The sequence below is a fragment of the Necator americanus genome, chromosome V, assembly GCF_031761385.1.
Source record: "Necator americanus strain Aroian chromosome V, whole genome shotgun sequence".
In the NCBI taxonomy this organism is placed as follows: domain Eukaryota; kingdom Metazoa; phylum Nematoda; class Chromadorea; order Rhabditida; family Ancylostomatidae; genus Necator; species Necator americanus.
The window spans coordinates 30,716,930-30,731,263 of NC_087375.1; the positions used below are offsets into that span (position 1 = coordinate 30,716,930).

General features: G+C 40.6%; 1 protein-coding gene across 1 annotated transcript; it reads left to right on the forward strand.

Annotated features, from left to right (window-relative positions):
- Window positions 1-1,707: 1,707 nt before the first annotated feature.
- RB195_015705 (uncharacterized protein) lies at window positions 1,708-13,641 on the forward strand (the record flags this gene model as incomplete). The annotated part of the gene is made up of 7 exons (XM_064206544.1): window positions 6,909-7,099; window positions 7,386-7,488; window positions 7,619-7,691; window positions 7,755-7,870; window positions 10,188-10,349; window positions 10,402-10,553; window positions 11,628-11,832. 7 exons carry the CDS (start codon window positions 6,909-6,911, stop codon window positions 11,830-11,832), a joined length of 1,002 nt encoding a protein of 333 aa, XP_064062425.1.
- Between the last annotated feature and the right edge of the window lie 693 nt (window positions 13,642-14,334).

Below are 14,334 nucleotides of genomic sequence, written 5' to 3' on the forward strand. Positions count from 1 at the left end.
AATAGAACATTTTTCCATAATACGTACCAATTTTGAGTCAGAAACCATATGCGGATTCCCTGATAATTGCTAATGACGCGACACTACCCGTGTCACTTATTAATATACTCGCAAGAGGTTAACTACGTGAAAAGATCACAGTTCTGGTAGGGGTAATTATAAGCTGTAGAGTTTATCCTGGAGCATTGTGACATTGCATGTGTTAAAGAGTTTTTTATAATTTCAATTAAAGCCAGATTTTCTCTATATATGACGTTTCATTTTTTTTCTTATTTATAGCGAAAGAAAAGGGGATATGCTACGAAATGGAAATTCCTTGAATGAGATTGTTGTAGTTGAATAAAATAGAACTCTCCTTTAAAAAAAGGTGCAAATAGTCTTCACATTTTGTTTTTTTTTAGAGCATCACCTATTTTTTGCAGTTTGCACATCAATTATTTGATTTTCAAACTAATTTATTAGCTAATATCGAGGACTATTGTACATAGCTCGTCTACCTCTGGTATGTGAACTGTGAAGGGCAGCTGTGGGTACGAATCAGGCAAGATAACATACAATCAAACTAGCAGATTAAGACCAGAATTAAGATAGAAAAGCATATATTCTAGCCATTTCCACCTCTGAGGAAGAGTGCGTATCTAGAAAATAGCTACTTTGCTGGTGCTGAAGTTCATCATTTTGTATAGTTAGTCTTTATCGCTCAACTAGACATTCATCCGTCAACACATATGCTGATTTGACTTACTCGACCTAATTAGCAAGCTAATATTATCGCAATCCATAACTTTCCGTATTTTGATATCTTCCACGTGTCCCCAAGTACAGAACATCGATTTCCGTATAGAGCTCTTCATTGTGGCATGCCCCAAGCCAGAAGTAACTAAGTAGACGTCTGATCACCTTCCTTTCCGTGCAATCAAGCCTATTCGTCACAGAAGGCGTTGCTGCGCAAGTCTCCGATGTGTACATCATAATGCGGCGAATTGCGGATGGTGTTCGCGACCTTACAACGCTCAGTTAACTTTGAACTTCTCATGACGTCCCTTGAAGATTTAAAAGGACGCAGCGTCCTTTAAATTCGCTTTCTGTTCAGGAACCATATTCCGTTAGATTCTCAGTGTTAGTGAGACGGGCTCATTCCTGCGTACTTTTCCCAACATTAGTTTATTTTGTTGTTTTGCTTTTAATTGTTCGCAATTTTTTATGTTAGGTCATTACGTTGTATTTTTCATGGTTTATTTACCCAAGTTTGAGGTGCCACTATGTAAAGTATTACTGAACAGTGGTCAAGCCGTGTAGCAGAAGAAAGTCCGGAAAAATCCTGTTTATTCTACCAAATTCTGTTTAGATGGTGGGTTGACTTACAGTTTGACTTCGTTAGTGATGGGAGTCGACCACAGACATTTCGTTGAGGAGTGAAATGCAAAAATAACCTTTGCCGAATATCTTTCTCGTAGTTTCCGTTGTTCGTCAACATACAGCCCAAGCAACAGAGCTCATCGACGAGTTCGATCGGTTGTCCTCCCACCCTGATTCCCGCTCGAACTCTCGAAGAGATCCACATCTGCTTGCATTTATCAATGCGTAGACGTAATCATAGGCTACAGCCAACATCGATACAAGATTGACGACATGTTGAAGTTTCGTACTGCTTTCCGCTAATACAACAACATCGTAGTCAAGGGGCACCCTGATGGTGGTAAGGCTATGTCAGAGGGACATCGATCCACTGTTATTGGCATGACATCATCGATACCGAAGTTGAACAGGAAGTCTCCTGCCACTTCCCTTTGTGTTACTCCAATTACCTACCAAACGGTGTTGTACATTTGGCTGGTGTTTGGACTGCAACAGCTGTTGATTCATGTCATAAAGTGAGAGATACTCCGCTCCGCAACCTTGTAAATAACCCGCATCGAAGAGAATTCTCGATAGTTCCTAGGGTCCGTGTCGGATAGCTTCTTTGTGGGGGTGAATTATGATAGCGTGTCTGTGCGAGTCAGGTATCCTTCCGTTTATCTATATTGAGCGGACAGTATTTGTCATCTGGAAGATATTTCAGCATTTCCGCGTTAATTCCGTCGTCTCCACCAGATTTCCCCATTTTTCATCTTTTGGATACAGACGAGAACTTCCGACTCGGTCGGTGGTTCCTCGTTAACCACATGTGTCATTCCATTAACGCGCCCGAGGTCATGATCTGACGGCGGCTGACAGTTCAGGAAGATCTTGAAATGATCCATCCAAATTGGATGCGTTGATTCACCGACAGCCACTCTATTGGCTGTGTTGTGGACTGGAGAAGATCTTTTCGTTTTGCTGCTATACTGTTTCAGTAAACCATTGGCTTTTTACAAATTGTTTTCTTCCCACGTCTTCTCAAACTTCTTCAGTCTTGACATCCATTCGCATTCGCGCGCTTTCCTACCTGGAACCGAGAGCGCTGCGTGCAATATCGAGACCGCAATATGAATAGACACGCGGCGGAGTTTCGTTCTCCATTCTTTATCTTCCAGACCTGCCTTGTCGATTTTTGGGTGGAAGAGAATTTGTTGGTTTCTCTTGTGGAACGGTTTCTTGATGCTGAGGAAAATTTGGCGGTGGTCGGAGTCAAACGCGACATCCTAAACACCTCTAGATTCTCGGATATCAGACTGAGGAATGTTCCCCGTCAGAAAGTGGTCAAGCTAGAGTTTGAGAGTTCTAATCTTCTGCTTTCCAGGCGTCAATAAGGTTGACCTCTGCCACGTAAGCTGATGGCGTCGGCGGTTCCTCTTAAACGGGAAGCGATGATGAAGCCCACCTCTTAACATAAGTCGATAAGACTGAGATTGAGTTCATCACGGAAGGCGTCCTTGTTGTTGTCCTCAGCGGTTTACGTAATTACACGGACACTTAAGATCCAGAATCCAGAATTTACATCCTCTCGTATCTCGCTGTCGTACAAATGCTAGGCAACGTTGAGCCAAATTCCTCCACCAGGTTATTACAGTCATTACTCACAGCGAACGCGCAGCTACTTACTTTCTTCTTATCACCATCGCCGCAAAATAAGGTGTAACTTTCGATGCTGCTGACGAGCCGATCTCTCATGCGTGTTTTCATGCTGCTGCATGCTCATGTTTTCTGCAGTGTAGCAAACGGCAAACAGAGATATAGAAGAATCAGAAGTCTAGACAGTGCAGTTTGTTGGGGTCACTCTACAAGTTTGGGAGTTCAGCGTGACGAAACGAATGGTTGTTGCCAAAGATTCCATTTACCCTTCAGGCAGTTGGCCTTTCAGGTTATAGGCTTTGGCAATGTGCAAGCACCTTTTTGCAATGTATTGGAATCTTTCGCCGCATAACAGTGCAGATTATATAGCTCGTATGTTCTTAATGCGTACATTGGAACGCCTAATTCCGTTTAGTTGACGCACGGGCACCACGAACAGTTAGCCATCAGACTTGTACGCGGCCCCAATACAGACACGTGGACGTGTTATTACAATGACACAAATAAAATAAGGTAAAGAAACCAACAAAATATATCCTTCCCTAAGATCTGTGTTCCTAGTGTAGTCGCTATAAGGCTCGCGTGAATCAATCGGTCAAACTGGTTGAAAATAAAAATCGAAAAATCGCAAAATAAAAGTACTTCCTCTATCCATCACTCTCATGTTGGTCACTTTTCACTTAAACTTCCAAATGAGAACAAATGTGCTCCCAGCAGTGACTGCTACGACTGTAATCCAAATTTTAAACGCTGATCCACACCAGTTGGTTTTAGCATGGAGCGGGAATATCGCAATTGCTCAATATTGGTAGTAAAAGAGCGACTCACACAAAGTCAGAAATGTAAGGAAACGGGTTTGCGCAAAGGTTTAACTAAGAACTTAACATTGACCACATTCTCAAACTACTCATCCATCTCTTCATTCCTATTACACAATAGACGATGCGCCTAACTAAAACGAACACACACAACGTGAACGTTTTATTATTACCTATATATTTAACGCTTGTGTATACACTCATCATCTTAAAGACACCATCTTAAAGGCAACAAACCACAAAATTATATTTATACAAGTATTTACTGATCTCTACAGTAATGCATCGGAAAGCAAACGGTTGTTTTCATTCGTTTTTGCCCTTTCGTTGGCCTAGAAACATATTTCCAGGCCAACTCAGCGGAAGTAGGCGAAAATGTGATCCCAAGCTAGCAAATTTCTGTTTGGAACGAATACTTGTTGATCTCCATAGTTCATCGGAAACCAATCGGTATCTTTGCAGCCTCCTCTGCCTTTTCGACTGCTCAAGACCAGGTTCTTCTTTTCTTTTTTTTCTTTTCTTATCATTTTTTTCTTTTTTGAATGCATTTCTTCTATTTGTTCGCCAGATTATGCAAAATGTCTCGCGCAGAAAAATACTGGGTGCAGGTGTTCGACTAACAACACCTTTTCTGTCTGTGTCCACTACAACAAAGTGTAATAAAGTATCAAAAAAGGGCAGAGATATCCTTACAACGGGAAATATGACAATATATGCTTCTCTTGAGGAGAATACTTGTAGAGTACTAACACCTTCCATTTCAACAGAAGGCAATTCCGCTGAGCTGAAGTTGCTGCAATGTGAAAGGACCTCTTGCTGTTACTAATATATTACTAACCAGTCCTGCTAACCCCGGACATCATATTTCTGGTGCATGCCTTGTCCACCTGCATTGATCAATATAAGTTAAATGTAGTGGCATTTTCCGAGGAATTAAATTGTTACTTTTTCTAACTACGCTTCCTTCGTTCTTTCCTTCTAGAAATTTAAGCGTCCACGAAATTATCGTTAATTGAACTGATGATTTTATGGTCCTCAGGCTAGATTTGTTAGTACTGCATTTTGAAGGTATTCATACTTCATTATACACCTACATATATTCCTTCGGTTCCGTAAAAGTTTGGGAGCATAATTCGAATCACTTTTCTTCTCTTCCCCCCAACAATTCGCGCAAGTTAATGTGCTGGCACGAAATGACGCGAACGTCATCATCGTACCGATGAGGATAAGGTTTCACATTAGACCGTTCAACAGTTAGCTACTATTTAAGCAGTCGGTTTCAGTCGTGTTACCACCCTCCCTGAAGAAACGGAAAGAGATACGGCTGAGTACAAAAGGGTTAAATCCAACACAGCAACTTTTTAAGGCCATAAAATGCTTCACAACGTTTAGTTTACTTCTTGACAAATTCAGTTGGAATCATTGCGCCGTACTACTGCACCGCCATGCAGTGGTACCCGTCTAAAACATTTTGCACTTCTTGACGCTGGCACACCAATTCGACGTCGTGGAACCCGTCTAACTTCATTTTATCGCTTTGCGGCGCCAATACATCTATCTAAGGCCACTGTACACGTCACATACACGCTCTCACGCGACAGAATAAGCCCCTTATTATATAGCATGATTATGAGAGAAACTTTAACAAATCAATAATTACTGAATAATTGTACTACAAGACTTAGCTTCAGTTCCCTGTAGAATTCTTTCACAATAGTTATATTCTTACGTCCATAATAAACAAAATTCAAACAACTTGTCCTTCTTGCACGAGAAATTGTGCCGATTCTCCAGCTGAATTCTTATACTGTGTTCCGTTACCTTTCATTTTTCCTATAGATAGCCTCACACCGTCTTTTCGTTAGCGCTGAGTTCTGAATTTCTCTGAGTTGGTTCTGTGAGCCTCGCACCGTTTGCCTTTGCTTTTTGCTAGCTATTCGTTGCGTTAACACAAAACCGGTAACTGTTGTTCCTCCCTCTCTGTTGCTATAAACTTAAGATCGTTTCTTCGTTTTCTTTACATACATATATTTTTGGAAGGATAGAATCAGCTTTCAAGCTAGAATCAGTTTTTTTCAGTCTAGAAGATTTTACCAAGCTAATTTCCGTTCTTTTGAGTTGTCGTTCTGAGAATTTCAGGAAAACTACGGAAGCTTCCTTGATAGCCACTGATGCCATTGTCGCATAACCCAGGCACTTCTGACAGGTAAACTGATCCATGTAGAATGGATCCAAAGTTTTGGTCTGTGCTTCTCATCGGAAATCTTCATGTGCATCCACTGACTTCATGTTTTGTGAAATTTTATCGCAAAATTACCTACCATTTCTATATTTCAGCAAGTTTTTAATTGCTGAAACAGATTTTGGGCTGAATATGATGAGACAAGCGCCTGCGACCGAATCTCTCCTTGTCTCTCCCATTTCGGTGATATTCGCTCTCGGAATGATTCAGCTTGGAGCGAAAGGAAAGACGAAAACACAAATTAACCAACTCATTTCAAAAGGTACGCGGTGGTAGTTATAAAATATTTCGTTTGCGCACCTTCTGTGAACTACCTTATACACTTTGTGCGAAACTTAAAGACGAAATAAGTAAACTAACATGACATATCAGCAACTCAGTGAGAATGAATGGGATGTGCGAAGAGATCTCTCATTATTGCACCAAAAAGATACGAAGCACCCTAGTGGTGTTCTTTATTACAGTATGACTCAAGCCAGCATTTAGATGATTTTATACAAGAAAGAATCATTGAGAAAGTGGAAGGACGAAGTGTGACGTCGAATGAAGCCCAAGGGTTTGAGGTATTGCTCACAGCATTGTTTCGCGTGCATATGGAGCGTTCCGACATATAGGCACTGCTACCTGAAGAAGAGAAGGTGGTTAACCGCAATTAACTACGACAGTAGATGAACACCAAATTGTGCAACAAGCAGGAAGGGGCACACGTCAATCAGGCACGAAGAATTGCAAAATTCTGGCAACTTACTCTCGCACTCTTATTCATTTCCAACGAGTTGACAATATGTTGTCTCACCTTACCCATTTCGTTCTAAGGTTTTGCACACCAGTGCAGATAGCATAGCTTACAACTGATGGCTCGCCTCAACTTTTCGAAAGAAAGAGAGATCACAAGAAGAAGATACAAAAGCCACCTTAAATGGTATTCGGTAGATTCAGAATCATCTGACACTGACATCATCAACTACTATTCGAACCTGTCGAGCCAAATACAAAATGCGACTAATGGAGTGAGCACTAGAATTGCTAATGGTTTCTTCTTAAAGTGAGTTTCTATGAGTTTTCTGCTGTTACTTCTGCTTGGAGGAACGTTTCCCTGATTAAGCTCTCTTGCCCACTACGTATATATATGCCTGACTATTAGGTAATAATACGTTGAATTTTTAACAAACCTGAGGAGTACTCTGAATAGTTTTGAAGCGACATTATAGGAAGTGAAAAACCGCATCCTCATGTATCGGTTAAAAAGGTTCCGTTCCATTCCGTTCTTCTGTGCAGTCGAAGGTGAATGGCTCAACTCTGACGAAGTTATCTGAAACGCGTTGTTTTAGCAAGCAGTTCGCCATCTCAGATCAGTACAGAGGTGATATCGCGAAGAAATATGCAGCTCTTATACAGTCTGTGGACTTCACAAATCAGCAACAGGCAGCTGAGGTAGACTTCCTTCGCATTCTACATCACCTGTGTATCAATGAATCGTTCGAGTTGAAGACAACAGCACTCAACACAAAGTTTGATTTTTTCCCATCAGAATTTTGATATTCTGCGACTTTCATTTATTAAGACAATAAACACATTTGTCAACGAAACAACGGCAGGAAAAATAGAAGAAATTGTGAAAGCAGAAGAATTGAAAGGCGTGTAATCCGAGAAATATTGTCGCATGTAATAATAGATGTTTGTTGTTCTTTCCATTACAGATCCGTTTTCTATTATTGTGAATGCCATATATTTCAACGCCGAATGGGAAATTAAGTTTGACAGTAACAGAAATTCGCTTGGAACGTTCCACACTACACCAGAAAAAGGAAGAGAGGTTAGCTAGTTCTTCCATGAAGAAATGACAAATTGCAAAGGTCTGTTTGTTTGAGCCATCTTGTTTGAGCCATCTTGTGTAGTAGGGGCGGGTGTGGTGTAGCGGTTAGAGGTTCCGCTTCCCCCAAAAAACAGGGGGGGTGCAAACCCCCCCCAGCCCCCCCCAACCCCTCCCCCCCCCCGGGGTAAAAAAATTGGCAAAAAAATTTTGGAGGAAAAAAAAAAAAAAAAAACAAAAAAACCCCCCAAACCAAAAAAAAAAAAAAAAAAAAAAAAAAAAAAAAAAAAAAAAAAAAAAAAAAAAAAAAAAAAGGAGGGGGGGGCCCACAAAAAAAAAAAAAAAAAAAAAATAAATTTTTTATTTTTGTGTAGTGGAGTTTGAAGACTGACGAACACTTTTTAATTCGCAACTTTGTTTCATTCAATAGAACGTCTAGTTCCTCTACTTTTTAAATACGATCTCTGCATTTAGATCACATTTATGAACGATTTTGAAGCGTATAGGCTCTACACGGAAGACCAAGACCTCCAGGTGCTCTCGCTGTCGTACAAGGATCCTTCCTACGCTTTCAACATCTTCCTGCCAAAGCAAAAGTAATCTACATCACATACAACTTCTTTAAAGGCATCACTCCACGAATCTGAGGTGGTACGGATTTTAGGTGGAGTATTCGTGTACGGCATGGGAGACTATGAAGAGGGGTGTGATTCCGTCCATTTCTTCCTAATTGTCGTAAAAAAACGGCTTGGAAGATGCCGTTTCTTACGGCCCTGAATGTACGGCTTCAGACGTTCTGGCGTACTGTTTTCTACAGGGAGCTCGACTGGAGCGCACCAGCCTTGTGCGGCGCCGCATCTTCCAAGCCGTTTTTTTTACGACAATTAGGAAGAAATGGACGGAATCACCCCCCCTCTCCATAATCTGCTATCCCGTATAAAAATACTCCACCTGAAATCCGTGCCACCTCTGATTCGTGGGGTGATGCCTTTAAAGAAAGTAGTTATGGGCGAAACTCTTCGTAAAGACAGAAAGCATTACTCCACGTTTTAGAAGTCGATAGATAGAAAGTCATGAAAATCTAAATTGTGGTGGTAGGAGATATAGCTATCGGTTTTTGGAAGCACTATTAATTCAAATTGTGTATTAATGTTCTTGCAAGAAACATAGGGCATATTGTTGCTTTAAAGGCATCACCTCACAAATCTGGGGTGATGCTGATTTCAGATGGGTTATGCCTATACGGTATCGTAGATTACGGGAACGAGAGTGATTCCGTCTATTTCTTCATGACTGCCGTAAAATACGGCCCGGAAGATGCGGCTCCGAGCGTTCCGAGACTCTATTTTCTACAATGAATTTGATTGGAGCGCGCCAGGCTTGTACACGTGCCGCATCTTTTTTCACGGCGATTAGGCAGGGATGAACGGAATCACCCTCTTTCCCACAATCTACGATCGCGTATAGGCATAACCCACCTGAAACACGTACCACCCCAGATTCGTGGTGGTGCCTTTAAGTCTAAAAATCACATTCTCTCAGATTCAATCTTGCAACGATCCGTGGGAATTTCAAAGGAGAAACAATTCAAAAGTACTTGTCGCAATTGGATACCACAATGATTTCGGTTAGTATTTTAATCCTTCTGTCAATATAAAACTTTGTGTTTACTGTAGTGGCTAGATTTGGAAGAACATACCTTTTAGTACTAGTTAAAAATCTTACTCATCTTTTCATTTATTTGTCTGTAGTGCTGTTTTAAAAGAGTTGAGTTAGATATTTGAGTTTTGAAAGATTTATGAAAAGAGGGGGATGGAGCAGGTGTAGCGCAGTCGGTAAGAGATTCCGCTGTCTGCACGATCGATCAGGAGTTCGAATCCGCCCTTGTGCTTACCAAGCCCATCATCCCTCCGGGTCGATAAATTGGTACCAGACTTGTCTGGGAGAATAAAACCACTGACCTGAGACATCGGCTAGCCACCGCAAGTTATTGTATAGGCCAGTCACACGTTCGTGAATCCCAAACGATTCCCAAACGATTGAAATAAACGTGTGGCGCATCTCAAGCGGATTGACTAACGCCAGATCCTTTATCTTTCATGAGAAGAGGGAAACAAAACTAGGTGTCTCATTTCCATGAATTCCCAAGCTTCACGAACACTGTAGAATCAGGTAATTTTGGCCACTAACACGACTAATACGACGTTATCGTTCATTGGTCTCTAAAGTTCTGATGTGAAGTGATAAAAGTGTGTAATATGTATTTAAGCGTCTCAGTAGTCATGTTGCTACTCTGGAATATTGTGCCATCTGTTTTTAGATAACAATACCGAAGATAAAAATCGAAACAGACTTCAAACTGAAGAAAGCTCTCGTCGCCATGGGAGCAACGGAAATGTTCACCGCGAACGCCGATCTCAGCGGAATTGTCAAAGCGCCACCACTTTATGTTTCGAAAGCCGCTCATAAGGCAATTATTGAGGTACAGAACTGACTTCCTACCACCTTTACTGCTTTTAGTGTCTTTCATCAAGGTTGACGAGGCCGGCACAACCGCTGCAGCTGCCACAATGATGGAGATTATGGAAACAGCAAGCCTTGAAACGAACGAAGCAAAACGCTTCGTTGCCGACCATCCATTTTTGTTTGCTCTCACAAAAGACAAAAATCCGTTATTTGTAGGACAGTTTGTATAAAATAAATTTTGTCAAGGTTACCTATCTGAACTGTAGAAAATTCTGGAAAAAAAGAAAAAAAAGAAAGTGAACTATGAAGGATGGAAACCCCCTTTTTGAAAACTGGAAACCTTTTTTCTACAACCCAACCAATTTTGACAACAGAAAACATTGGGATTCCGCTTATTTTCCGATAACGCAACACTACCTTAGGCGCACAATACGATGTTCCCAGAAGGCCAGAGCCAAGAAAGAAATTATCATGGAACACGAGACACTGCATGTGTTAGGTGCAAAAGTTAGCTATAAGTCCAATTTCAGTCAGATTATCATCATAATTGAATTTTCAACTTGTTAAGGACGGCATATCAATTTCAGGTTTAGGTCGTAGCAGTTGGGGGAAGAAAGGCAGAGGGGAGAATCAAATGAGATTGTTCCAATTGAAGAGAATAGAAGAAAATAATAGTATAGAAAATAATGTGAAGACTATTTTCCTTTTGAGAAAAAGGCAAATCGTCTTTACATTTCATGTCCCTGAAGCATCAACAATTCTTCGAGAAAAGCTTTCCATCTCAACCATTTTCACGCCCTTAGCGTTAACCATGATACCCTATATTTGAGAACGCTGAAAGGAACTTTAGAAAAGGCTACAGATGCTTTTACGTGCAAACGGACTACTCAAGATATAAGATAAGATAACCAAAGTAGCAAATTAAGGCAAAATTAAGAAGGAAAAGTATGAATTCATAGAGTAGTAATCCATTTATTCCTGCCTTTCATGAATAAGGTAGATTAAGAAAATACCTAATAGGTTGATGTAAAGGTTCTGTCGGTTTTGTATGGTTGACCGTTATCCCTCAAACAGACGTTTATTCCTCATTAGATATGCTAATGATATACATTGCTTCAGTGGACTGCTTACATTCTTTTACTCGCATCTGTATATGTCAGCTTCATTGTAATCCACTGGTTTGATCCAGCAAGAGACCAAACTCTAGACATATTTTTATGTGAATTCAATTCGGGTCATACTGCAACGGAGGCAACTGACACTATCGAGAACGTATCTCGACTAATCAATGTAGAGTGCCAAGGAGATTCCAGAAGTCCTGGAGTGAAGAGGAAAATCTTGGATATGACGCCCGTAGTGGTCGGCCATCAGAAATTGACAATGGCCTACTGAGAGCTATTATTGGAGCAGACTCTGTCCTAAAAACACGAGAAGATGCCGACGAAGAAAACGTTAAATACTCTTCTGTCGTTTGCCACTCGAAGGAAAGTGGAAGGTGAAAAGCTCGATAAAGTGGATCCCACATAAGATGGCTGGAGAAATCATAGTTTTCAGAAATCACATCTCACGTCATCAACCCTCACGTCGTTTTAAAGACCCGCTTTTCGCAGACACCTCAGTACCGCTCTGCTCACATAATCAGAAATGTAAGGTAAACAGAACGGAATCTTTTTTGGGCCATCCACGTTGGATTCGAAGTGATTGCCAAGCTTGTCGAGCAACACAACCTTCAGCTGGGTACCTATTAGATATCAACACTTTATGGGCCAGACTAGGTAGATGTTTGAAGAACAATGTTGTGGACGTTTTGTGCCGGAACGCATTTGGAGGAGAATAGTGGATGAGTCAAAGTCCATTGTCCGATTAGTAGACATTCAGCAACATCAGAAGGTTAGTGATTCTGTTAGATCTACATCTGTATTTTTGGACCACAATGGTTTCGTTCCTGTGCAATCAATAAGTCCGGAGGCATCACGCAGGATCGTGGCATCCAATTCGTTTATGACAGGTAGTGACTGAGAGCTAAAGAAGAAGAGCGAAGGCGTAAAAATAGAATAGCTGAGCCATTGGTGAACATACAGATGTAGACCTAACAGACACACTAACCTTCTGATGTTACTGATGGTCTACTAATCGTCTGAACTTTTTCCGCAATCTAGACCTAGCACTTGAGCGAATACAATCACAAATGGACTTTGACCTAATCACTATTCTCCTCCAAATGCGTTCCGGCACAAAACGTTCACAACATTGTTCTTTATATATCTACCTAATCTGGCCCATAAAGTGTCAATGTGCAATGAGTACCCAGCTGAAGGCATGGTCGTCAGTTGCGTTACCACGTAGAGCGAACGAGGTAAGCATTACATTACTGTGTTGCTATTCGAGTTTACCTACCGTTTGGTTCCGTAGGGTGACGAGGCATTTGAGGAAATAAATCACTAGTGGCTTTGATTTTTCCAGTCTTTGACGAAGGCGAAAACGCGGAAACGTTAGCTGTTAATAAATATCGATACCAATCTTGGCCACAGCTGAAGCAACTTAATGAAAAAGCTTCGTATTCAACATGTCAAGATTCAAGGACAGCCGAACATAAGCAACACTAAGAGATGAACAGAAACGAATAGTACATCTTTCTGATCAGCAAGTTGACCTTGTACCGGGACTTTTGCCCTATTAAAATAATAATGACAGTTTTGTTTTTTCTGATCTGGCCCTTACTATACTCTCTTGTTAAATGAAGAATTGCGTTGTGATGAAGCGTTGTCACGGTATGTTGCATACGTCTCTGACTTTCCAAGGTTTGAAGAGAAGGCGACTGCCGAAAAAAAGTGTGAGAGCATCATCTACTTTTGTTCTGTGGTTTTAATTAAAACAAAATGAAATGTCATTTGTTTCACATTTTACTCAAACGGAGGGCAAAGTGGACAAAACGGGACACTTTCAACTTTTTTGCATTTATTCTAGGTAATGTGGTCCAAAGCGCGCTTGTGAAATTTGTGATGTGCATGAGCACTATCGAAAAAATGATGAGAAACTGCACTAATATCTTTTGTTTAGAAAAGAGAGAATTTCCTCTCAACTTAAGCGAAATCGTCAAGAGGTGTGATCTCGAGGCAAAATTCACATTTTTGACGAACGAAGGCAAACATCAGGCAGCTCTACTTCCTCTCCGTAAGTATTTGTGAAACATAGATATTTCACAAGTGAATTCCTCGAACTATTTTCTTTTTTTAGATGTTTTACAGGTCTTCTTCTATGCTCTCTGTGCACTGGACAAATCTCGAAAAACCACAGCAACTCAGTAATGATATCATCTGGAATAAACGCTAAAAAAAAGGAAACGAAGCTTAAAAATGCTCCACTTCGTTCGTACGGTTGCCTTTGGATAATTTTGGAAAAAACGAAAACCAATAAAATCAAAATTTACCAATTTAATACCGCTTTTTTGTACATGAGAAGAGAATTAAAGTTAGCAGTTGTATGCTTAAAATTGAGAAAAGAACGCTCACGACTAACCACTAATACGTTAGTCGTAGGACTCCGCATCCCTCCATTTAATAGCATATTTTCAGCGCCGATATTTGGAATAAAAACTTAGCAGAATCTATCGCATATGCATGTCTTCTGAACGATTTTATATGAGCAATTGTCTCCGTTAGTAGTTGCAAAGCGAAAATTTCAGAAAAAAAATATTTAAAAAAGTGGAAACTGATCGTTGTTAGAATCAGCAGTAGGACCTCGAACGATTTTTACCAGACATGCTTCGACCTCTTTGTTGTGACAGTTAGCACAGAATTCTCACCTTTTATTGATTTTTTACGTTTGTCGTTTGTTTCAATAATTCTGATGAGCATGAACCTTACATGCCGCGATTGTTTTCCCATAACACGCTTATTGTATGCATTTTGAGGCCCAGCTCTGAAAAAATTGTTTAACACCATTCCCGTGCTGGGTCTGCTATGTTTTTATTATTTTCCCACGCAGAAACGTCCCATCTT